This window comes from Zophobas morio, unplaced genomic scaffold (assembly GCF_036711695.1).
Source record: "Zophobas morio isolate AGI-343-1 ecotype UQ-CSIRO unplaced genomic scaffold, CSIRO_AGI_Zmor_V1 ptg000017l, whole genome shotgun sequence".
NCBI lineage: Eukaryota > Metazoa > Arthropoda > Insecta > Coleoptera > Tenebrionidae > Zophobas > Zophobas morio.
In genome coordinates this window covers 18,268,063-18,294,700 of record NW_026972122.1, presented here as the reverse complement: position 1 = coordinate 18,294,700, position 26,638 = coordinate 18,268,063, and the positions used below count along the sequence as shown (strand labels likewise).

The window sequence follows — 26,638 nt, the reverse complement described above, 5'->3', positions numbered from 1 at the left end:
TAGATGGCAACACCTATGGTACCATCGCTGGACAAAAAAAACTGGGACACAATAGGTAACTAGATAATTTTGAAAATTCGAAATTTAAAACGTGTAAGTTGGGCTTTTCCTGCCAAAAGTATTATTTATTAGGTTTGTGAAACATTTTCGCATATTTTATTTATTGTTTTCAAGAAATTAGTCGGAAAGATAAAGGCATAAACGAGAGCGTAAAATTAGGGACGTAACTTTATTCAAGAGAAAATAAAAAACTGGAATTATAACTAGAAACATTATACTGAAGATGCCAATTCAACTGATCAGTATTTTGTCATTGCACCATTTGCATCGATCACATTCTGTAGTCGACGAGGCATGGAAGCAACTAACTGCCTCATATATCCAGGTGTTACAGTTTCCCATGCCTCGACAATTTTTTCTTGTAATTCTAGTGGATTTCTAGGTCGAAAATCATTTTGATAAATATATTTTTGCATTTCTCCCCAAACATTTTCAATTACGTTTAAATCTGGGCTCCTAGAGGGCCAAGGCAAAACATTGACTCCCTGGGCTTCCAAATACCGACTTACCAGTCGGGCATTATGAACTGGACAGTTATCCTGCAATGGGTTTTATAATTATTAAAAAAAAAATGAAAAGAAGAATACCACAAACTTGTTGAAATATAAAGTTTCGTTCTCCAAAAACTGGTATTACTGAGGGGAGCATAAGTTCTTCTAGAAGCCTTCTGTATACATTAGCGTTTAATCTTTCTTCTACTATTGCGCAAATTCCACGTCCTCTGCTGCTAACCCACCCCCAAACATTAACGGAAAAGCGACCGGATTGTTTATATTTATTGCAATAGCGTTCATCATATCTCGTTCCTGGGGGTCTATAGACACGACGACGTCCATTACTACATGATTTGAAAGTTTTTTCGTCGGAAAATATCACATTATTCCACATATCTGCAGGTTCATTGACAAATTCCTGAGCAAATAATACCCTATTTGCCTTGTTTTGCTCAGTTAAAAATATTTTATTGGCAGCAGCCCGATTTCTTAATTCAGTTTCGTGGACTCTCTTCCGGGCTGTTTTCAGTGACGCAGGGAAATTCGTTTGCTGCCTTGCGTTAACCACTGTTTCGAAAGGATATTCTCGAATGAAATTTGCCAATTGAATGTTTTCGTCTGCAGTCGTTTTTTTTGGACGACCCGACCCCGCTCGTCTGATAATTCTACCATATTCATTAATTTTTTTTTTCGCCAGTAGGACAGTATTCTTGCTGATATGCAGCTCAGTTGCTATTGTTCTAATTGAGACCCCATCCCTTAAACGTTGCGCAATAGTTTGCTTTTGAACTTCATTCAAACTTGGCATTTTTGAATTGGCACTTGACATTAATCAAGGTGACATTTTTTAAATTTCATTTTGAATTACATTTTAAAGAGATGTTTACAATGCAAAAATTTTCAGTGTCCCAGTTTTTTATTTCCACCGATGGTACCTCTTGGACAGGCCATAATCTTTATACCACAGAACACTCAATACAAGAAATGCAAATTCCCTTGTTAACGACTAGCAACAAATCAGCGCCATTTGCGACGGGTCGGCAAACTAAAACTTACGCGGGTTTTTTAAAATGAGAATTGGCAGAAAATTTTCCACTATGCGCGGGATTTTTAAATGTTTAAGAACCAATATTCTTTTGTAATGTTTTTATTATTCATTTTATTTTGGAAAAATTGATCTAAATTTATCGATCGTTGTAAGTGACCAATAAATTCTGATCAATTTTCCAAGCTCACACACCAAAATAAAATAAAACACATTTATGCTGTAAAAGAAGTCATTTTTATTGAAAATATAAGAAGCTAAACAAAATTCGAAAATAATATCATAATAACAATAATAATAATATATTATGTGTAATATATGAATGTTTCTTCAAGTACCATGTAAATTTTCATGGTCAAAATAAATTACAATTACAATATAAAGAGGTGGCCCTGTTACAACATAATCAATATATGATACAACGTAAACATAAATACAAAACATTCTACATAAACATAATACTTATATACAAAAATAATACATTTTCTAAAATAACATCAAAATAAAAGTACTTTACATACATTAAAACTTTGGTAAAAAAATATAATATAATTCTAAACAGAAAAATATACTCTACATAAACATAACAAAATATACATCTTCATAAACACAAAAAATAAGCTGAAAAAAAAAATTAGACTCTACTTACCTTTAGCTTTTTCATCTTCTTAACATGTCCATCAGAAATTCTTTTTCTCTTATGTTTATCTCTGCAGAATTTAAATATTAGGAAAGGTGTACACCTATCTAATATCAAATTAAAAGAGTCATGATCCGTGCAATGTTCCTCACTGTAGCTTACATTTTGTTTGAATAGATTTTTAAAAGTATCTTCTAAATTTCTTTGGAAGCCAGAAGTTTCTAAAAATTCATACAAACAATCATGTATGTTTTTGAGCAAGGACATTACAAGTTCACTAGCATAAGTTAATTTCTGAGTACAGTCAACTTCCCTGAAAGAAGTTAGGAGATGGCGATTTGTTACCTCACTTGAATATAAGATGTTATGACATTTCTGACAATCAGGGACATTAATATTTTTTAATACCCAACCTGCAACATAGGCCAGTCCCTGAACATCTTCGGGAGGAAGATCATCAAGTTCTGAAATATTAAAATTTAATAGTGTCTCTGATTGTTCATCATCCTCATCATCTCTATTTTCAATTGAGGAAAACTTGCTGCTGTCATTGTCAACAGTTTTCAACAAACTTAAGAGGTCGTCTAAAGGAGCACACCTATCAGCCTCACAGTTGCGGTCAACATTAGTTGGTGATACTAATTTGTTGACGACTACAGTTTTTAACGCTGCAGTAAACTGGTGACATGTGGGATTGGTGTTGGCTGCTCCATGCTGTCTGATGCTTGAAAATAAATTTTCCAGAGGGTCTTGATTGAAGGCCCTTAAATTCAAGTAACTGAATCCATCAAGACTGTTCAAACTGTTCCAGAGGAAGATGACTGAACGAATGGTTGTTTGTGTTAGAGGTAGGCAACCAAATATCATGTTAAAGTTAATAATGTGAACCACTAGAGGTCGCTAATGTAAGTGTTGTTATTTAGTAATTTTTGTTTTTCAATGTTTTTACAGAATAAAAACCAGATAATCATAATAGGTTATGAGCCCCAGCCACGTTTTAGTTTACGCCGAAGTTTGTTTTGTAAAAATAAGAAGAGTTTTTACATAGTATCGTTGAAATCAATTGAGAGAAATGGATTTAACGAAGCATATCAAGCCACTAGTAGGTGAAGCAGACTGGCCGATCTGGAAAAGAAAAATTAGAGACTTGCTGGATTATCACGAAGGTACTTTAGATATAATTGACAACAAACTAGAGAAGCCAAGGGCTCTACCACAGAGCGCCACAGAAGCGCAAATCAAAGATCACAAAGAGAAGAGTGATTTGTATCGTAAGGCCAACAGTTACGCTAAGTCAATTATTACAAGCACAGTTACTGATGCAGTCTACCATAAAATCATGGACAAAGAGACCGCCCATGACGCCTGGGAGGCGTTGAAGCAGCAGTTTGAGGCCACGTCCAAGGATCAGTTATTCAAAATCTGCACAGACTTTTTCACATTCAGTTGGACGCCAAACGAAGACGTGTCTACGCACATTGCAAAGCTAAAAAGTTTGTGGAACGAGTTAAACATCGGACTCGCAGCTAAAAACGAGAATCCGCTGCCAGATTTAATGCTAGTATGCAAAACCTTGCATATTTTGCCAAAGAGCTTTGAATCTTTTCGATCCAGTTGGATGCTGTTAACTAAGGATGAAGCAAGAACGTTCGACGAGTTAACCATGCAACTGTGCATGTTTGAAAGGAATTTCAGAAGAAGTGAGGACACCGAAAAGTTTGTTCAAGAGGCGTTAGTGGTGAAATCAGATAGACAGAGACAAGGGAGCCAAACTAAAACAAATAATAAGTGGTCAAGAAAAGAAGACAAATGTAATTACTGCAAAAAGAGAGGACATTGGGTTCGTGATTGCAAGAAATGGATTTCTGATGGAAGACCAGCGAAAAACAAGACAGAAGGTGACGCTCAGACTAGCGCATGTAATACTCAAGTAGCTCTTTTCTCTATTTGCAACGAAGTTTGCGCAGCTGAGGCAAATATCACAGATTGGTGGGTTGACAATGGAGCAACAAGACATGTTACAAATCGTTCAGAATTGTTTGTTGAGTTTAAAGAATTTGAGAACCCATGCAGCATAAAGGCTGCTGGAAACGAGAAACTACAAGCTCTTGGAAAGGGGACAATTGAAATTTTATCAGAAGTAAAAGGCAGAAACCTGAAGATGACGTTAAAAGACGTATGGTATGTTCCAGAAATTTCAAGAAACCTATTCTCTGTTTTAGCAGCTCAAGACAGAAATCCAAGCAGCGAGTTTAAGTCGACAGCTACCAAGTGCAGTCTGGAAGTTGATGGTAAAGTAATACTATGTGGAGATCGTAAAGTATATGGAACATTGTATAAGGCAGCCATCAAACCAATTATTCCTGAAAGTGACACAAAAGTAAATGTTGCTGTTGCAGATAGCTCAATGCTACAGCTTTATCATGAAAGGTGGGGACATCAAGATAAACGGCACGTCAAAGAAATGCTTGAGAAAGAAGTAGGCATCAAAGTTAAATTAGACAAAGAACTCTGTGAGCCATGTATCTATGGCAAAGCACATCGACTGCCATTTGGTACAAGAAAGAGGGCCACACAGCCTGGAGAGTTGATGTCAGCTGATGTATGTGGACCGTTTGATGAATCCTTTACCAAGAAGCGGTATTTGGTAGTGTTTAGAGACAGCTACACAAAGTTCCGCTATGGTTTCATTCTCAGTCAGAAATCGGAAGTCAAGAATGTGCTTAAACAGATGCTAGCACATGCAAAAGCGCAAGGCCATTCAATTAAAGAGCTGCTCTGCGATAATGGCGGCGAATTTGACAATGTAGAAGTCAGAGAAACTCTACAAAACAACGGAATCACACTAAGATTGACAGCACCATACACACCTGAACAAAATGGTGGAAGTGAGCGTGAAAATCGCACAATAGTCGAGATGGCAAGGACTTTCAAGTATTCCAATCCAAATGTGAAATTTCCAGAGGCAATTTGGGCGGAGTTGGTAAATACGGCAATCTATGTTCTGAATAGAACTGGAAAATCGTCAAAAGAAGGAGTTTGCCCATATGAGCTATGGATGGGTAAGAAACCACGAATAAAACATCTGCGTATAATCGCTTCTACATGCTTTATTCATGTCCCAGCTGAGAAAAGAAGGAAAATGGACGAGAAAGCTGAAAAAGGATATCTGGTGGGCTACGACGGTGACGAGCGCTACAGAATATATCTAGAAGAAGGGCATAAAGTTGTGTTATCCAGAGATGTAAGATTTCAAGAGAAACTTACAGATTGTGAAGAAAAAGTCAGGGTACCATTCCAACACATTGAGTTTAAAAAAGGGCATGCTATCGAAAATACAGAACGAAAAGAGGTAGCAGACGAGAGTGAAGAAGGTTTTATAAAAGAAGAAAATAGCAACGACGAATATGAAACCGAGGCTGAGACGGACGTTGAATTTGAAGATCAAGAAGGAAAGAAAAGTCAACAGTCGACAGGGCGATATTTAAGAGATCGTTCAACTCTCGAAAAACCAAAGCACCTTCAAGACTTCGTCATGACAGCAGAGAAATTTGTTATTGGAATCGAAAATCCCGAAACTTTTGAAGAGGCTCTTGACAGCAAAGAGAGTAGTAAGTGGCGAGAAGCCATGGACAGAGAAATTGCTGCATTGAAAGAAAACCAGACATGGAAACTGATCCCACTACCAAAGGGTGCCAAAGCAATTCCGTGTAAATGGGTTTTTCGTTTAAAGACAAATCCAGATAGTACCATTGACAAATATAAGGCAAGACTAGTTGTCAAAGGTTTTGGTCAGCGTTATGGCATCGACTACAGTCAAACTTTCAGTCCTGTAGCAAAGTTAGGAACGATTCGTTCAATCCTGAGTGTTGCTGCGACAGAGCAGATGGAACTTGTACAGTTTGATGTGTCTACAGCTTTTCTTTATGGAGAACTTGAAGAAACTATCTACATGGAACAACCAGAAGGATATGAAGACGGCACAACCAGGGTCTGTGAACTTAAGAAGAGTTTGTATGGGCTCAAACAAGCTCCAAGATGTTGGAACAAACGTTTTGGAACTTTCCTTTCAAAATTAGGATTCATGGTCAGTGAAGCCGATCCGTGTTTGTACGTTCGAGAGAAAAACGGCAAAAAGCTCATTTTAGTTGTATACGTAGACGACGGGTTGGTTGCAGCAACAGACTCACAAGACTTGGAAGATTTTCTTGAAGAGCTTAAATCAGAATTCAAGATTGTCTCAAAGAAAGCTAAGTATTTTTTGGGTTTTGAAATTGAAAAGGAAAGTGGCAACATTAAGATAAGTCAAAAGAGCTATGCAAAGAAGATCCTTGAACGCTTTGGCTTTCTAGAATGTAAGCCGGTTTCAACACCAATGTTGAAGAGTCCAGAAACATCGCAAACAGGGAAAGATGATGTCAAGAAGCACAATTTTCCATATAGGCAAGCAGTTGGCGCTTTGATGTATCTAATGCTTGGTACAAGACCAGATTTGGCTTATAGTGTAGGATTCCCGTCAAGGTCACTGGAAAATCCCTCCACAGACGACGTAGCACGAGTTAAACGAGTATTCCGATATATTGCAGAAACTATCGACCTGGGAATAGTTTACAGCCATAAAACAGAAACAGGCAAGTTAGAGTGTTACAGTGACGCAGATTTTGGAGGATGCACAAAAACCGGTCGATCAACTTCAGGAGTAGTTGTTAAATATGGAGGTGGAGCAATTACATGGCTTAGTCAGAGACAGGCACTTGTGGCTACTTCAACAACTGAGGCAGAGATTGTAGCAGCCAACGAAGCAACCAAAGAAGTTATTTGGTTGAGCAGATTATTCAATGAAATTTCAAGGTTGAAAAATGTTCCCATTCTTCAAGTTGACAATTCTGCAGCGGTGAGACTAGCCCAAAATCCAGAGTTTCATCGCAGAACAAAACACATAGCCATCAAGCACTTCTTCATTCGAGAAAAAGTGATTGAAGGAAATTTAGGAATTCAGCAAATATCAACTGAAGAACAGCTTGCAGACATAATGACTAAGCCGTTACCCAGAACACGATTAAGAATACTTTGTGATCAGATGGGACTCAATTAGATAGGTTTTCGTTTTATTTTTGTTAAGAATTCATAGAATGAGGTTATGTTTCAAAGAGATTAATTTTAAAATGATAAGGGAAAGTGTTAGAGGTAGGCAACCAAATATCATGTTAAAGTTAATAATGTGAACCACTAGAGGTCGCTAATGTAAGTGTTGTTATTTAGTAATTTTTGTTTTTCAATGTTTTTACAGAATAAAAACCAGATAATCATAATAGTTTGCCATCCGTCAACAAAATAATACCGATTTGTGACGTCAGTTTTCTTTGTTAAATGAATCAACTTCCAATGGCCAAGTTCTTCCAGCAATTCTGACCAAAATGTTAAATGTGGTGATCCTTTATGCAACGCGGATTTAAAAATTTTGTGATCACACACTTGGCTACTCGAGCTATTTAGTGAATCGAACAAAGTGTCAATCTTATGTACAAATTCCGCAGTGAAAATGGCTTCAGGTTCCAAAACTTCCAATGCAATGTACGTTTCAATTGCACTTGCCATTGAACTGCTAAGCTGTGCAGCAGCAACCTTGACCTTCATTTTCACATAAGAATCTGCAAAGTTGAAGTGTTCCTCCTTTAATTTTGGCAATGATTTGAAAGTTTTCCTTTGGTCAAAATCGAAGACATTCTTGATGTGTTCAAATTTGGCGCATTTGTGAGGAGCAAATTCTATTTTGCATTTTAACAATGCATTTCTGGTGATTTTTAGCAGATGTGGCACGTCATAAATCGTGACAATTCGATATTTGTTAACGTAGAAATAATACGGATTCTTGCCGCAAAGTTGGTTTACTGCAGCACCGTTAGTAGGCCCTTGGTCACAAACTGTAGCAACTACAGTCAAACCAACTTCCTGCAGTTGCAGTATTATTTCTATGATAAGAAATCTCAAATTTTCTGCTGAAACAGTATGTGAGGTGAAATAATACGCAATGACTTGCTTCCACTGACGTCTGACTCCCCGAACCATGAAAACAAGAGCATGGTTTGCTGCCCTGTTTGTTCGCCCAAGTGAACCCAAATCCTCGTAGCCACTGATGTATTGTTTCACCTTTTCATAATGAAAGCCCCCACTTAAAGAAATTTCATCAAATAGCAATGAGCAAAAACGATCTGGTGCCTTCATTTTCGCGACTTGATTTTTTAAATGTCTCAAAATTCCAGGATTAACCCCTGTCTCAAACTGAATATTCGACAATAAACCTTTTAGTGTCCTTGAAGAGGGCAACTGAAAGTGGATTTGCAAAAATTTATAAACACGTGGACTTTTTTTATACAAAGCCAATGCAAAAGCTTTGTCTTGATCTGTCCACCTGCGTGCATGAGGCTTTTGTGAAGAGTTGCGTATCTGAGAATTAATAAAATCTTTATTGACTGAATTTAAATGTTCATCAATGAATTTAAATTTACCAGAATCACATAATGTTTGCAAAGTTTTAACTTTATCTCTTTCCTTTTCCAAAAGTTTAGTCAATTTACACATTTTAGATTTTAAATTACGATTAATTTCATACATTTTTGCTTTTCTAGGAGTTAATTCTTTGACTGAGAGACCAATTTTGGACAATATGCCAGACTTGTTTGAATTTTCGGTCAAAAAATCGAATTTGTTAAGGTTGACGGGGATTTCATTATGAAGAGAAGTTATATTATTATGGTCTTGAGAATCTTTATCTAAATCATAATCAGTCATGGCACCACAATAATCATGTTCGTAAAAAATATTTACAAATTGATTATTCTGCGGATTTCCACAATAATTATGATCCAGAATAAAATTATCAAAAGCAGAATATTCTATAACTTCATTACTGATTGCACTGTCTTGTAAATCAGAGAAATGCAAAGGACATTTGATCAATGAACTTGAAGGTTGGTGACAAATACAAATTGCAGAGTGGCTTGTTCCATTAATTTCATATGAAAATGATGAACTTTCAACCTGGGAAACCCCTTCATTTACTAACGAAATTGGAACTGCATTAAAATTCAAACGTTCCTTTCTCTGATTTACAAAATCAGCATCTCGAAAATGGTCTTCACAAATGCGCCAAGAGCTTGGATTTATTGGAAAATCTATCTTACAAGCATTTTTCCAAGCTTCCTGGCGATCACCTCTTGGAAATTTGAAGAAATGTTTGTTGACGAAGTCTGTAGACGTATTGCTGTAATACCAGTTGTTGCACCCTGGATATTTGCAGCAAAATTTCTTGCGACCAATGTAGTCCATCATGAGTCCCCCTGAAACAATAAAATCCAAATAAACACGAGTAGTATCTGTTCGTACCAACTTACCTTGTTTTAAACTTCAATCACTAGTTCGTTAGAGACCCCTGCAAATTTTTTAGATGGTCCTCGAAGCGTGGATAAAAAACCTTAAACTCTCCCTGAAACCGACAAAAATACAGATAAACAAGAGTAGTACCTGTTCGTACCAACTTACCTTATAATATTATATTTATATATTTATTTATTTATTACAATATCACAACACTTCTATCACATTAACAACAATAACAACGCAAGAACAACACCACGAGGTAACCGATAACCGACGCGTAACCTAGACTTTGACAATAATGGCGGAGGATGGCGGCAAACTATTCGACTGCCAAAACCAACCAAAACTCACTGTTTATGTTCTGTCAAATGTCAAATCGGCTTGCCATATTTTAAATCGCGCGCTCATCACCCCTTCACCGCCCGGCTCTGGGTTGGCACCTTCCGCTTCCTTGTTTCCATTTTCTATATGTCAGTTTCATACCCCTGCTTTATACTAGTCGGCCATGGATGGATAATGTTGTTTTTAATTTGCAATATTTCTTTAACAGGAGCTTTTTATATAGTTAAACGTACAGCACCTAGAAAACACATAGTATCGTCAGGGCTATGAAAGTCTCAGCTGACTCCATAAGAAATACCATGGCCGACTAGTATCAAGATTATGGCCTGTCCAAAGAAATGCCAAAGGTACCATACGTGCTGCCATCTATTAATAATTCAAAAACGACGAAAGAATTATTAACACTTTTTGAAAGGCACAAAGGCATTCATACCGAAACAAACCACCATTACACGTTTTGAAGTCCCATAATGTCAAGTCAAATTAAAATTTTGCTAAATTATTAAGTGTAATTATTAATAGATGGCAACACGTATCGTACCTCTTCATAGATAAATAATACTACGTAAATAGAATGCAAACTCCCACTTGATTTTTGGTCTCAACAAACGCCCCCTGGTGCCTTGTGGCCGGTGCTAAAGCATGAACTACTAGATGCGTCATTGCTGCATATTTTATAATTAATATTTTATTTTTATTATCACTAATAATATCAAAAACACAGAGTAGAATAATATACAATTTATTAGTATTGTCTACGATTTTTTGACTTTAATTTTTTTTGGTACATTATACAAGCGTTTTGATATAATGCATTTTTATGTGTGGAAACTCTTGTATCGCGACCGCTTAAAATTAAATTCAAACCTTTTACAAACGTAAAAATTGTTAAATATATAATTTTATTACATATTTCACTTTCAATTAATTCCTTATGTTCACAATGAAACGAAAATTTGACATGATGAGATACTATAAACGAAATTTTGTTTTTGATGTTGTCGAAAGATGTACAATTGTTTAAAACGATTCTTGAAATATTATAAATTCTGTTAATGTTTTTTATAAAATCTAACTTACAATATTGCAATTTTCTGTTATTACAATTGTATTCTCTTATACGTATTAATTTGTAACATTGTTCGTCTTCCGAAAAATTGTTTAAAATTTTTGTTTTACAATATTCACAACCCAGCCAGACACATAACCAACAATACTTTTATGAAGATCTTTTTCTAATATATAAAGAGACAGTTTTGAAATGTACATATTCATGTTTAAAATTTCGTAACTCGTTTCATTTACTGAAGGTTGATTTATGTTTTTATCCACAAGTCTTTTAATATGAAATAAATCCGGTATGTTCGTTTTCTCACAGTTTGCGCCCACTGAATTTGAACTATAAAAATTGCGTAATAATAGAGATTTGAAACTTTCCTTAAATTGGGCTGCCGTTAGATTAGTTGCTTTTGATTTTGCCAAAATAGTTTTCAATAACATCTTGATTTAAACATCTAGGTAAAAAATATTTGCACCTGCCCTGTTCTACTAAAATTGTATGTAAATCCACAAAACCTTCTAACGTTGCAATCTAGTTTTTTATACACGGAGGTACTACCATTTTTCCGGCCTCATCGACGAAATACATATCACCCAAAATTTTGATAGCTTCCTTCCAAAAATGTTTATGACCAGAAGATTTAAATACGCCCCCAGAAAATGGTTTTCCGCACCGTGGTTGAAAAGTACTGCCATTTACACTGTCGAAGAGCTTGTCAAAAAATTTTATAATTCGTGCTGTTCCCATTGCCTCGTGTGTTAAACTGCATTCGGCTGTAAAATTAAATTGTAAATGAATCTGTTAATTATTTTTAAATTTGTATTTACTAGATTTAACCAATAGCGTAATAGTCGATGCCATTGAGTGACTCAAAACTTGTGTCGCATAGCACACCTTCATCTTTTGAATTTTTTCCGGAATTACGTGGAGATCCGTAATTTTGTGTAGAGCCCGTAATTCTCCACATGTTTGATCACTGTAGTACGCATCGATTATATGTTTCCAATTTGCAACCAAAATTTCCTCGCTTGTTTTCCACACTAAATTTTTAGTAAGCAGATTGTTCCTAATACATTTAATTAAATGAGGCGTGTCATATAATGGAATAATTTCTTGATCCCCTAATAAAATTCTTCTTTTAGGTTCCATCCCTTTATGTATATAACGTTGTTTCGACTCCTTTAGCAGAGAATTTATAGCTGCTTGGTTTGGTTGGCCTTGATCACAAATTGTAACCAGAATTTTGAATCCACAATTTTGTATTTTTTCAACCAGAGTTTTTATAATAGTTGTCAATATGTAAGATTTTGTAGACGAATAAATAATAGTTTAAAAAACTAAAAAAACACGCTTTTATTGCTAATCGAACTAAAAACTAGAAAATAATTTTTAATGACAGAGTTTAATATTACAGTAGTAGAAGATCAAACAATCAATCATAATAAATCACCTCAAATTAAAATTATAATAAAATTTAAGTTATTAACAGAATAATTCAATTCAGAGTAAAAAGCGTGGGGTGCATTTTACTGCGGTTCATAACTATCCTCTCATAGATAGTTGCCAATAGAATGATTGTAATATTTAAAATATCAAGCACCCCACGCTTTTTACTCTGAATTGAATTATTCTGTTAATAACTTAAATTTTATTATAATTTTAATTTGAGGTGATTTATTATGATTGATTGTTTGATCTTCTACTACTGTAATATTAAACTCTGTCATTAAAAATTATTTTCTAGTTTTTAGTTCGATTAGCAATAAAAGCGTGTTTTTTTAGTTTTTTAAACTATTATTTATTTTTCATTTTTTAGTCTGCGACAAATTCATAAATTGGGGAATTAATTACTTATTTAGATTTTTCTAGAAAGAACCACTCAGTGGTCTCCGTATGATCGATCAACGGGAATTAGTTCGAAATCAATCGCCCTCACGGACCAACGGGACACAATTCATCATTGTGGTTAGTTTTACCCCCCAAATGGTTAATTTTCCTCCATGTTTGTATTTCTGAATCAAAATTTGTTATCTTTATTTAAGTTGGTGAGAATTCATGATTAGATATGTTTTAATTATAATTAATTCCTTCTTTACCGACTGTAAAACCAAAGCTATGCAGAAATTGTCCTTGAAACAGAAATAATCGGTATAGATCGGTATAATCGACACGGAGAGAGATAACCGTGGTATATACTGACACAATTAAGATGCGATCACCCATTTTTGCACACGTTTAGTTAATTAAAAGTCCGTTCTTGTTTTTTTCATTTAATATCCGTTATTTGTATTTTAATCAAGACTATAATTATTACAACGAAGAGTAAACCAGATACTACAGGCATGCGCAGATCGCGCGCTAGCTTTATCTCTTTTACTCCACTACACAGGATCCATAAAAGAATTTATAAATCCTGGCGCTCCTAATAAGGATAATGGGAAACTGTTATCAAATTATTGCATTGTCATCGATCCTTGAGACGTGTGCAAAGTTTCAAGATGATCAGACTTTTAGAAACCGATGAAAATTAAGCTCAAAGATTCCGTTACATACAACCCAAGCTAATAAAAGCGTGATAAAAAGAAAATGCAAAGTATATTGGCTGTTGCCATTTTTTAAACACTCCGCGAATGAAAAAAACAAGAACATGATCTGCTATCTGTAAATTTTGTTCAAATCCAAAATTTTGAAATCCGAAAAATGTATCCGTATATTTGTCATACTCTATGTGGGGCATTATGGACATTTCATCAAAAATTAATGCACATATTCTATCTTGGTTATTTAATTTTGAAGCAGATTCTTTAAGATTGTCGAAAATTATTTTGTTTATACCAACGTCTACTGGAATTTTGTTCAACATAGACATAATTGTTTGACGTGAAGGCAGTGCAAAAATCTGTCTCATTTTTCTATAACATCTCCCAGACTGTTTATAAAACATTAATGCAAATAATTTATCTTCAGTGGTAAACCTGCGACCCTTTGGTTTGACATTTCGTCTTTTTAATTGTGATAAACAAAAATTTATAGCATCCTGACTTAAAATTTTGCTTTCTAATTTTACTTCAAATTTGGAGTATAATTTCAATCGTTGGCGATACGAAGCTACCTTAATTTTGTTTCTACGGGCTGTACGCGAAATATTCCTAGAATTTGAATGTAAATTTAGTATTCGAGAAGATTCTTGGTTTAAAGTTTCGTTTAGGGTTTTTCTGGAATTTCGAGATACTTCAGTACAAAATTTTTGAGAATCCAGTATAGAAATAGGGTTTACGGGATCATGGGTGTGTCTTTCGGGGTCGTTCATATTATCTGAAATTATTGTAAAAATTATCTATGGCATTCACTTGCACACAAATATTTACCATGCATAATTTGAACTGTAGGAATGGCAGTATTTTTAAGTTTTTGATTGGGGCCAAAATCCGTTTCTTTAAAATGTACATCGCAAAGAAAATATCCATTTTTATATATTTTCGTGGGATCTAATTTGCCTAAATTTGGATTCCCTGTCCGTTCCAACCAAATTTTAAAACGCTCGTTGTATTTGTAGGGGTTGGGAAAACGATGGCGTTTAATAATTTTAGTGTTTAGACTGTGATAACCCAAACTTCCCGCCTTAAAATTTTGACCTTGAAACAGTTTGAAAGGCCCGCGAAAAATTTAAAAATTCAAAGTTTGGCCTTGGCTGTGATCGTCTAACAAATGAGAACCTACGTTGTGTTTTTTTTTTTCTGCTTTTGAAAAATGGCGGGAAGAAGTTCTTTCATACAAGTGCATACACTGTCGAGAGCGCAAGAAATAATTAACAGAAATTGTTTTGGAGGGGGGGAAACGGCACCACCCTCACAGGGGGAAATACGCTGCGAAGATTTACCCCTCAGCGCAAAAACCCCCTTGGTTTTATTCCCGGACGACATTTTATTACATTTCAAAACCCTTAAGATATGTGAAAGAAAAACACTCGCGAATTGACAGACCTACACATATGAAAACCGAACAAACACAAGACCTACACATATGTAAATTGGATGGCAGAAACCGAATCATTATGAGAGTGTGGCGATCGAACAAACATAGAACAAAATATAGCAATTTCATTTATGAGCACAGCAAAATACCCAGAGGGGGTGTCGTAGCGTGAGCGAAGTTTGGAGCTCCCGGTCTGGGCTGGTTTCCCCCGCGACGGTGATTCTATCTACACCAAGCCTGCCAGACATCACCCCTCCATTACGAACATGTTGTCCAAGCAGGCCGTTTCGGCCTAAAACTAGCGGTGAAGTCTCGTCAACTACTACCTCGTCGTCAAGACCGTTCCCACTGAAATCTAGTTCAAAGCCTGCACATATGTGCAGAGAGCGCGACACATTCCGCTACCTCAACTAGGAACTGCGCCCATCGCCGACACTACGTGTTATCGTGTTATTTACCTCCAATTCTATTTAAATGTTCAATCTCTATGACTCTAATATTAAATGACAACCGAACAAGTGTTAAAGTTTCAACAAGGAGCAATAAACAACATTTAAATTCGCCACACACTCTTACGAAAATTCAACAACAAATGATTCTTAATTGAGATTAAATTTGGACATCAGATAATTTACATGATAGAAATATTCATCAACAAAACATTTACATGATCAAAACTTAGCAAGGATTTATAAAACAAAGATCTGGTGTGAAATAGACTTGTGCAAATAAAATATCATGTTAGGTCAAAACTGTAGAGCATGGAAATTTACATTCAATTCAAATTATACAGCCAAGAAAATTACTGAAGCTAAATTGTGAGACAAAGACAAATTGCATGAGGTGAAAGAGTGTAAAGTTAACAGATTTACATGTGATTAATATTAATTAGTATCCAGTCAAGTTATTGGTTAAAATTCAAACGTGAAATTATTTAGCTGCATTGTGGGCCATTATTACACATACATTTCCCCAAACAAAACACATAAACAAACATGGCAGACAATCTGCAGTTGCAAAATGGCGTTGGACGAATTCGTCATTCCAAATAATAGGCGTCGAAAATATGCGATGCAAAATACGATGAATCCTGTGGCGTTGTATAAACGATGGGCTAAATAAAAGGAATAGAAGGCACGTCCCCCCATGACCCACAATGTTTGTTAATTTGTTCAATAGATTCAGTTAAAACATGTGCTCGTTTAAAAGAAACAAAATGGACGCTTCAAAATGGCCGCTGCCTGAACAAAGAACGGTGAAAATAACAACTCGTTTGCCGCCATCCAAAATACAGATTTCACAAATATAGCTAAATAAAGCATGGCCCGAACTAGAAATCACTCCCTGTAAAGCCCTACTGCGATGGATTTTAAATGAAAGATAAAAAAACGAGATTAGTGGAAAAAAGCGCACGCGTCGATGTCACGAGGCCAGAAGCATCGTCGGGGCTTGAAATTCGCCGCCAAACAGGTGTTCAAAACATACCTCTCCAAAGATGCGAAGATTTCGACACGGCTTACCGCCAACAGGAACACAAAAACCTCGTCGTAAGAACGATGAGAAATCAGGAACACCCAATGGCTCAACGAGGCTGCTAGGTTTTCCAATGGAACAGATCAACACTGGAAAAACAAAACACAACAGCAAAAGGCACAGAATAATTCACAATTAAAAATACAACCTGTTGCTCGAAGCGCTCGAAAAGAAGTCGACCGTTCGTTCCAAGCGGTCAAAGCGAAGTGACCAGGGGTCCTGAAATGAGATAGCCTTCACCTTATCCTCTCACTGCGTGGTTCAGAGCCCGCCGCCAGAGGTCGGAATAAAAAGATATCTGTAAAAGCTGATTCGCGCAGATTTTCAAAATTTTAAAATTTGTTTACACCCCCTCCTCTTCTACCCTTTGTCATCACTTTCACCCCAAATGAATCACCATTCAATCACTCAGTTCATTTACGTTTTTCTCGGTTTTCTGCGTGATTTGTGTTTGAAACGACTTGTGAATTTATTTTATTGAATTTCAGTGTCTAATTTACAAATGTGAGTACATAAGTTTGATTTTACAATATTATTATTATTATCAATTTTTGTAGAAAAAAATGCAAGGCAGTCATACATGTTCTGTACACGAATGTGCTGCGAGATTGAAACCCATCTTTAGGTTTCCACACCCAAATCGGGGCCTTGATCGGTTTCTCGCGTGGGTTAAAGCCGCGAATAACCCAAAATTCGTGGTTTTGACCCACGACCAAATTCACCGAAGGGGGTACATTTGTTTCCAGCATTTTCAACCCGAGGATTATGTACCAGGAACACAAAGGCTGCGTCGATCTGCAGTACCAACCATTTTGCCTCCTCGAGGTAAACAAATTGAAAGTTGCTAGAAAACAAATATTACGATATCTTTACTTATAGATGATAACGAACTGCGTTCATCACTCGAAGCAGATCAGATCGACGTGTCCAATGTAGGGCCACAAACCATTGATCTCACTTTCCTCACTCCAGAAAAAGAATGCCCGTACTTTCATGCAATAGCAAATTTAACTCCACGTACGAGACGAACTCCAAGTTCTCAAAGTAAGTAACCATTGCAACTATTTCAGTATGTATAGCACTAACTATTTTCCACTTTATAGGTTTAGCTACTAAACTGGAGACTCTCGGGGGTAGAAGTGCATGGAGTACTGGCGTTCCAGTGCGACAACTGAATTTTGGAGCAGGTATTGTAGTGCTAAAAAAATTAAATAAATCGAGAGAAAATAATATTACTTACCTTACAGAAGAGGATGGGATCAATGAGCTCCCTGGTGCTGGGCCTTCGGGGTTACAAAATATTCCAAAAATAGGTAAGAAACTGTAATGTTTGACCCCATGTTTTACAAATGATAAAATATAAAACTGTGGTGGATTGCAAAACTTCATCATTTGTTTATAAAACAACATTTTTGTACCGCAGCGTGGCGTCACTTCGCTTTTCTGTGCGTATATGTCATATGTTCATTAATCGCCAACACCTGTCAAAGCAGGTAAAAAAGCAGTGGCGTAACTTCGGCTGGTGAAACACCTTTTTGTTTCGACTTGAGATTGTAATGTTTTTGTATTGACAAAAAAATATTTTATTATATTTACATTGGTAAATTTACCAATAATAAATATAATAAAAATAAAATAAAACATTTTAGGTATGTGTTTTATTAATTTTTATAGTAAAAATGATGAAATTAGTTCGCATCCGCCTTCAAACCGTACAGTACTAATTCTTTTACTGCATAGCAACCTCAAATTCATTAAAACAAAATATATTATACGCGCCTCCATAGAAAAGTCTTTTCACAACTCGTATACTATTAAGTTAACTTATAATTAATTTATATTGCCCATTTTTAGATTTTGCTGGAAACTTTGTACCTGCCAGGCAGTCGGTGGATACTTCCAAGTCCATGACCAAGACTCCACGTATGTATTTTGATATACAGACTAAAAATGATGAAATTAATTCATATTCGTGTACATTACAGGAAAAATATTAGATCGGCTGGGGATCAAAGGGACCACCGTCAATTTTAGCAGCAATGAAACCCTGCTGTACGTGGAGGCGAAACGCCTGCAAAGGCAAGTGGGGAGACTGCAGAGGCAGGCACAAAAGCGCAAAAGCGCACTTCATTCTGTTAAACAACTTCTGCGAGATCGACAACTGGTTCATCTCGTGGAAGGGTTGTCTCCCCTACAGCAGAGATTTTTTAACAGCCAGATTAGAAATGTAAATCGTAAACCGAAAGGCAGAAGTTTTACGTTTGAGGAGAAGGTAGATGCCATTGCCATTTGGAAACATGGCCCAAAAACGTATAAACTTCTGTCAAGAATGTTTACGCTGCCGTCTATTGACACTCTGAGGGCAACCCTAAATAAAGTTCCAATAGAACCGGGTATCAACAAACCCATTTTCGAAGTTCTCAGAAAGCAAGTATGTCGCAGAATGGACAGTAAGTACAATTTATGTACTCTCATCTTTGATGAAATGTCCATTCAGCCTCACCTCGACTACTTGCCTTGTGAGGACAGAGTTGTGGGTTTTGAAGATGACGGTACAACAAGGTCGGAAAAAATTGCAGACCATGTTTGCGTATTTATGCTAAGAGGAATTTTCAAAAGGTGGAAGCAGCCTGTTGCTTTTGCTTTTTGCAAAAACTCTATGTCTGCTGCAAACATTGTCCGTTTTTATAAAGAGATTGTGAAAGAAGCAACAGCGGTCGGCTTAAACATCATTGCTTCAGTTTGTGATCAAGGTACTACAAACAGTGCCGCAATCAATATGCTTTTACAAGAAACCAAACGACGTGCTATTTTGGGAAATGAAGAGGAAGTTGAAGAGAATGTGATAAGAATTGGTGATCACGAAGTTATCCCTCTCTTTGATCCTCCTCATCTTCTAAAAAGTATGCGAAACAATCTTCTCACCAAAGATCTGCTTTATGTAGAAAAATCAGGTGTAGAGAGAAGAGCTTCTTGGAGTTTTTTTGAAAAGGCATATGATTTGGATCATACGGAGGGTGACACCCTGAGAGTGATGACAAAGATCACCATAGACCATGTGAAGCCTAACTTAAGAGGCAAAAAAATGAAAGTTCGTTATGCTTCACAGGTCTTTAGCTCAACTGTTGCTAAGTTCATATATCTCTGTTCCACCGGGGCATTAGGGGGAAGCATACCACCTGATGCTCGATACACTTGCAATTTGTTTTTGTTCATGGATTCTGTCTTTGACAGCGTTAATGGAGGATTTGGAGACTGTGGTGGTAAGAAATTACGTCAAATGGTAGGAGATGACACTCTTCATCATAGTTTTTGGCTGGAAGGGAAACGCATGTTCAGCAATATGAGATTTGAACCACGTAAATCTGGAGATCGAGCAAAACCTCCAGTTTTGCAAGGGTGGTATCGTACTTTAAATGGTTTTATGCTTATCAAGGAAACTCTAAAGAAACTTGGTTATAACTCTTTCCCAGCAAGAGCTTTTAATCAAGATCCTTTAGAAAATTTTTTTGGTCAATTAAGACAATATGGAGTACGATATACAAATCCGTCTTGCAAAGCATTCGTACCATTTTATAAATCACTAATGATGAAGAATTTTTGCTCCTATCATTCTCGTGGATCTAATTGTGAGCAAGATGACGAGTCATTTGTGGTCTCAATTAGAGAGTTTCTTAGTCTTGATATAAATCGTAAGTGTATCGAAGATCAGTGGAAGCCGCCACCAGTTCCTGATACTGTGTCTGAGGATAATTTTTATGACCAAAATGTTATAGGTTATATTGGCGGATTTCTAGTTAAACACATGCCAAAACCACTTGACTGTGAAATCTGTCGATTTAACTTGATACATGATGGCGTCCCAAACATTCAATATCATGGTCTGGTGGTGCAGAAGGAGTATGATGGTGAAAAAAGACGGTTGCAATACGCGAATGTCGAGATGATTAAAACTCTAATTAAGATTTATAATCATCTCGTCATTTTGGTTCCGTCTGCAATTTATCATCCTTCTCTTTCTCAAAGGTTAATAAGCCACCTGCGAATTACAGTTGATTTTGATTTTCGGGAGTGCTTACATACCGAAGAACTGAAAGCTCAACTTTTTCATCTATTTATAAGAGTGTATATCTTTAGATACATGAAAAAACTCAGCAATTTCGTATTTGGTAAGGAAGAGCCTAACAAATCAACTTCACTGGAAAGACAAATGCAACAATTATATTTACGTTTTAAAAAAAGAAAGAGAACGTTTGTATAATTTTGCATTTCGCAGGCTATACATCAGCTTAGTTTTGTTCATATCGGAAGAAAGTAGTGTGCTGGGTTTAATTGTGATATTTCTGACGGTATGAATGAAAAGTGCAAAGGCAGTTTGCATTTCTACTGGTTGTTTGTATTTTAAAAATGTCTTGTCCATATTCTGTTTCTTTTCTTATTTTAATATATTGTAACTAATGTAAGTTATTAGAGAACACTTTATTCACACTGTCATTTTTAGCAAATTGTTGTTATATTGCAGTATTTTCATTTATAAATCAATTTTAAACATTTCATACCTGAAATGTTATTGTATTATGCGCTTTTCGTTGGCTTTTGCTATTTTTCTAATATTATATTATAAATATATATTTATATATTATACTATATATTTTCGTAAGAACTGTTATTGTTATATAGTAATATTTTCATTTATAAATCACTTTTACGTTTCAATATACTATGTATTCTATCTTACATGTATCATTTTTTTAAACTGTTTGTGTGTTTTTGTATGTTAGTCTCAAAACGTATTAAGGCGTTTTGAAACTAGCATATAAAAATTCACAAACAATGTTTTCCCCTTCACTTTATAAAAAAATTCACCAGCAAAATTCACTTTCAAATTTTGCGCCGCTTTTAGTTCCTAAGCCTGGTGCTAGAGGCGCTCTTAGTGAACAAAACGCAAGTATTAGAGACCGTGTTCTAAGGGAGGGTATTCTATGGAAGTGACCGTTTTCAAGACAATATCACCCTCGCTTTGCGCATCTCTGTTTCTTTGGGGTGGTTGGTTGCCAACCTCTCCTTCTTCTCACTAACCGTTTCTTGTGCGCGCGGAATTCGTTTGAAATTTAAAAATTCGAATTGGATCCTTACAAGACATTTCAAAACACTGCACAGTTTCATATTTTACGCTTTGTTATCACGTATAATCACACAAATGACACTTTTATACTAATCATAAATGACATTAGTTTTTTTATTGTTTCTTAAAATTGGCTGTGGAAGTTGTCGCCAAGTAATTTTTGGAAAAAAAATAGTATATTAACCACGGTTGCAAAGCCACTTCTAGACCTCGCGCTTCAGAGCCCTCGACGCTGCGCGTCTCGGGTTCTAATTTGCGCTCGGTCTAGAATGCTTGGCCTTGCAACCTTGGCTAATAATATACTATACTGCTATCAGTGCTATCTCTTATTATGTGGCCGGTACATAAGCCTAGACACAAACCTGGGACACGCATTACAGCCGAGTTTGCATTCTATTTTACGTAGTATTATTTATCTATGTACCTCTTGGACAGGCCATAATCTTTATACTAGTCGGCCATGGAAATACATGGGGAGCTTACGGAACGACATAAAGAGGTCACTGGCGTCACTAAAGGTGCTCCGACCTTGAAGAACATAGTTTCTTTTTCATTTTAAGGTTTTCGGTGAACGTTTTGTCTGGTTTTGTCAACAAGAAATGTCATATTATTTACGGAATCATACGGGATGTTGGGTTATGGGGTTAAAAACAAACGTAAAATTTATTTTAACAAAGTAATAGATACTTACGACACAGTCTTACGATACATGTAAAAAATACTAGAAAATTCCAGGCTAAAGAGGTCAACAAACTGCAGGTTAAACGAAATAGTTTAATTTTCGCTGTGTGCGTGTTTGAGCGGTCCAAGATTTATTTTTAAATTTTAGTGTGTAAAAAATTCTAACTCTAATAAAAACTGAGACGAGGTAATCAAGAGGAAAGTCTTTGCAGGGGTGGTGGAATGGTATTTTTGTATGGTTCGTTTTTTAGCCGCAAACCAGTTAACGAATACAGTGCATAAATTGGGAAAAACTCACAAAATATATTACCCACTACCGGAGTATAAACTGCAAAATGTTCAGGTGGCATCATTAAATCGCCAAAAATCACATCTTCATTGAAAACTTTAAAATGTCACACAATTAAAACAGGATGTACCACTTCGTAAGAATGTGCAAGGTTCACACAAACTTCGCAGAAGTGGTGGTGTAAGAATTTTCGCATTAATGAGTATCCGCAAACATACCATTTGTGTTCTTTCAAGGTGAGTTTCCGGTAACTCACATCACTTGATGATTGTTGAAGAGGCCGGAATACAGGGAAGATGTGTTGTGGAAGTTTGTTTAAAAGAACACCTTAGCAAATTTTCCATTTCAAATAGAATAGTGTTTCACAGTTGGTTCTTGCACTTGTATCGAAATAATCTGTAGTAAATAGTTTCCGAAACGTTCTTTGGAATTCTATTGGTGTGGGATTTATACAATTCCCAAATTGACGCCTCACAGAGCCAAACAAATATGTCAAACAATACTGATTTAGTTGCAGCAACCTTTTAGTGAAAATTGTAAACAAATTGTATTCTGTGAAAACTATTAAAAATAATAAGCAAAATGTTTATGTGCCTGAAATTGTTTTTTATTTTTTTGTGAGTGATTTAAAAATATTAAGAGTGAATTAAAAATTTTGCAATTCACTTGTGGATAACAACTTATTTGTCAGACTTGTTAAGGCTTTAATAAACGCAGTTTAAAACGTCAAAATTGAATAAAAATGTTTTGCTTGAATATATTAATAATTTATAAGAAAGAAAAAAAATGACCAATGTCACTAATACATGCCAACCATTTTTATTTTTGTGTACAATTATTATTAGTATTATATGAATCACATACGAATGCTACGAAATATTTGAATCTTCGTGTTTCCCGGGAACGGGCTCCCAAGGTCACACCCGTTCCGCAAATATTGCTGAAGTTTCGTTACTGATCTACTGTGGTATCGTCACCGTGGAGCAAACCCAGAGATATGGAGAAGGAGAATGAGCTTCGACTTCTGCGCATCGGTACACTATGGGGGCCGCCATTTTATCAGTTAACCTTAAAGTTTTGTTTACCTACGAGGTTACGACGTTGTTGAACCAGTTGTAATTTGGAGTTAAAATTATTACTTAATTTGTTTTACCGTTAGTGTACGTGTGAACGTGCTTGTTAGTGTTAAAGGACATTATTATTGACAACAAACATGTCTTGTACAGTTTCTCACTGTAAAAATTGTCAACGATTTCGTTCAGAAGGTGTATCTTTTCATCAGTAAGTTTTCTTCATTATCTTATTAAAATCGAATACGTAGATAGTTATAATTAATAACAATTGGTTATTGCAATACTATGTGATCAATATTTATTATATCTGATTTTAGGTTTCCGAAAGATCGAAAACTTTTAAAAAAGTGGCTGATTGTTGTGAAAAAAGATGACAGCTTCAAACTGACTAAGTATAAGCTAGTGTGCTCAGATCATTTCACAACAACTGATTTCATTGTTGTAAATGAGTGAAAACGATTGAAATCGAACGCAATTCCCAGTGTGAATTTAGATGAAAGTCTAGAAGCTTCTTCAACTTCAATGAGTACTGTGAGTGCTACTTCAGCTGATATTTGAGAAGAGTCTCCATCGATTATACCTCAAGGTGTAAAGAGGACATTAAGGTTTGAATATTTTATTATATTGAATTTTTTACTACTGTTAATAATTATTATTTAGTGCTGCGCAGAGATACCATGGAAAAAGCAGTAGCAGTACAAGTGGAAGTAAAAGCAAGAACTCAAAAAGTAGTTCTGACAGGAGGGAAGGTGATAAGCTGGCGTTACATAAAGAAACTACATGAATTACAAAATGATGAATTCCTAAATGTTGCAAACAAGTTGAAAAAGGCACATTTGGAGTGATGGAAACATAAAATGAAAGTAAGTTGTTTTCCTGACAATATTCCTTATTGACAATAATTAAGTTCTATTATAGGTGAGTTTAGCAGCACAAACTCTTAGCAAGAGTTGCGGATGCACTTGAATTTTTAAAAGATCTTGGTATTAGTGACTTTCAAGGTTGTGAAACAACAATAGAATTCATCAGAAGGATAGATTCTTTATTTGATATTCTCAATTCCCAAAGTGTACGTGCTAAGAATTTTAAGGCACCTTTGAGAGAAAACAATGAAGAAATGTGGCGTCCATTTCTCATCGACACCAGTGAGTATCTTCTGAATTTGAAGGATGTCACTGGCGGCCCTTTGTGGTGCACGCCCCGAAAAACGTCAATTCTGGGCTTTGTTATTTCCGCTACGTCGTTCATGGGAATTTTTGATGAATTTGTTAGTAGTAAGAGGTTGAATGACTTGCTAACATAAATGTAGTCAAGATCATCTAGAAATTTTCTTCTGCTCAGTGCGGTAAGCTTTTAAAAAAACAATTGTATTACTTTTTTATGCACTGGAATTACACAAATCTGTATTTATTTTTCTGTTTTCAGATCGAGAAATGGGTGAAACAATAACCCTACTCCTCTACGATTTTGTAAAACTTAGAAGATTGCTTCTATTTACAAACATAACGAGGGAAGGAGGAAATTGTAAAGTGGTTTGCACCACCTGTCTGCTCTCTGTTAACATTGGCCCAAAGCAAAAGAGCACAAATGTTCAACAATCAGTTGACGTGTTTGTCTTGAAAAAATATGATCTCGATATTTTGACTGAAGCACTTGCAGATCATGACTATGACCGTCTAAGTTTATTGGGCTGAGTGAAGTGGCAGAAAACGTGGCATATATTGGTAGCTATGTTGTCAAAATGGTGGTGAAGACGTTTAAGTGCGCAGACTGCATTTCTTCTTGTATTGAAACAAGAAGAAGTGACTTACACTTTTACAGATTATTGGACAAAAAAAACATGGGTAAAATCAAATACTTACAATAGTTATTTTTTAAGTCTTAACAAAATTTTGATTTTAGGTGGGCTTATTAAACCTTTTGCTGGGGTTGTGAAGACTTGTTGTTACTGTTAATACGAAAAATTTTGCAACTCACCGATAAACTTCCAAGCGATGAACAATTTTTTAAAACTTTCGGCATGCCAGCATTCTTTTTCCTAATTTAGAAGACCCACGCACTCGAGACGGTGGCCATCGATGAAGGCCATTTATATATTCTTATTAAACAAATAATTAATGCCTACATGCGAATAAGAATGTTTCATTTGAGCAAAAGACTTTCATGTCTTGCTCAAGGCACTTCTGTTAGACATGTGTACACATAATTAGTACTGTTTTCGCATCAATAAATATATTGAAGTATAATTATGTTTATTTATTCGTTTAAGGTGAAATATATTTTAGTTGTGATTTATTATTAGGTCATTGTAATTAATGATTTTAAACTTCCCGCCCAATAATGAAGCAATTGTCTAGGGATATCAAGTTCTGTTAGTGATTTGTGATTATGTTGGCGACAGTCAACTGATAAAATGGCTGCTTTCAATTTTAGACCAAGGATTTCGTCTGCGCATGGGGAAGCTCATTCTCCTTCTCCATATCTCTGAGCAAACCTGGCGGAAACTTAACAAAAACAAGAATTATAAACACCATTTGACAGACCGCGAAATTTAAAATGGCTTTATATATATATATATATATATATATATGTATGCACGGTATGTTGTTACCTCCGAAGTATATACTAATAGTACGTTGTCACCTCATCTACAACGTTCTGACCTCCGGTTTCGGAGGTAGAAACGTTTTGCCTTGTAAATAATTTTTTAATCATCCAGGGGGCGCTAGGAGCCACAGAGCTTGATTTTCAATTAGCCAATAACACGTGACGTCACGCTGTGGCGGGAACTCAGCGTTTGACAAGCGCCGTGAAACTCCATAAGTGGCAATGTTAACATTTTCGCATTTCATTTAAAAGTGTAGGTATTTATCTAGAAAATAAACACGTGAATAGCTTCTTTCATATCTTTTCTGTGTATCAGGGTGCTTTTTTTGGCGAT

The 26,638-nt window shown here is 35.8% G+C and overlaps 2 protein-coding genes and 2 long non-coding RNA genes across 6 annotated transcripts; 3 read left to right on the top strand and 1 right to left on the bottom strand.

Annotated features, from left to right (window-relative positions):
* Positions 1-7,468: 7,468 nt before the first annotated feature.
* Positions 7,469-9,884, bottom strand: LOC135129982 (uncharacterized). Its single transcript, XM_064057253.1, has 2 exons — positions 9,820-9,884; positions 7,469-9,763 (listed from the first exon to the last, which is right to left on the bottom strand). Exon 2 carries the CDS (start codon positions 9,569-9,571, stop codon positions 7,469-7,471), a length of 2,103 nt encoding a protein of 700 aa, XP_063913323.1. The 5' UTR covers positions 9,572-9,763; positions 9,820-9,884.
* A 7,208-nt stretch (positions 9,885-17,092) lies between these two features.
* LOC135129981 (uncharacterized) lies at positions 17,093-21,063 on the top strand. Its single transcript, XM_064057252.1, has 6 exons — positions 17,093-17,354; positions 17,409-17,573; positions 17,633-17,716; positions 17,777-17,842; positions 18,384-18,452; positions 18,515-21,063. The coding sequence occupies exons 1-6, from the start codon at positions 17,093-17,095 to the stop codon at positions 20,788-20,790; spliced, it is 2,922 nt and encodes a 973-aa protein (XP_063913322.1). The 3' UTR covers positions 20,791-21,063.
* A 1,066-nt stretch (positions 21,064-22,129) lies between these two features.
* LOC135130300 (uncharacterized) lies at positions 22,130-23,207 on the top strand. Its single transcript, XR_010280722.1, has 2 exons — positions 22,130-22,804; positions 22,861-23,207. It is a non-coding gene; the product is annotated as an uncharacterized LOC135130300 (long non-coding RNA).
* A 411-nt stretch (positions 23,208-23,618) lies between these two features.
* Positions 23,619-25,943, top strand: LOC135130184 (uncharacterized). 3 transcript variants are annotated; one of them, XR_010280696.1, is made up of 6 exons: positions 23,619-23,905; positions 24,015-24,302; positions 24,358-24,560; positions 24,616-25,042; positions 25,123-25,541; positions 25,600-25,943. It is a non-coding gene; the product is annotated as an uncharacterized LOC135130184 (long non-coding RNA). The 3 variants fall into 3 exon arrangements; XR_010280695.1 differs by having other exon boundaries at positions 23,619-24,302; XR_010280697.1 differs by having other exon boundaries at positions 23,619-24,302; positions 24,605-25,042.
* Positions 25,944-26,638: the final 695 nt, after the last annotated feature.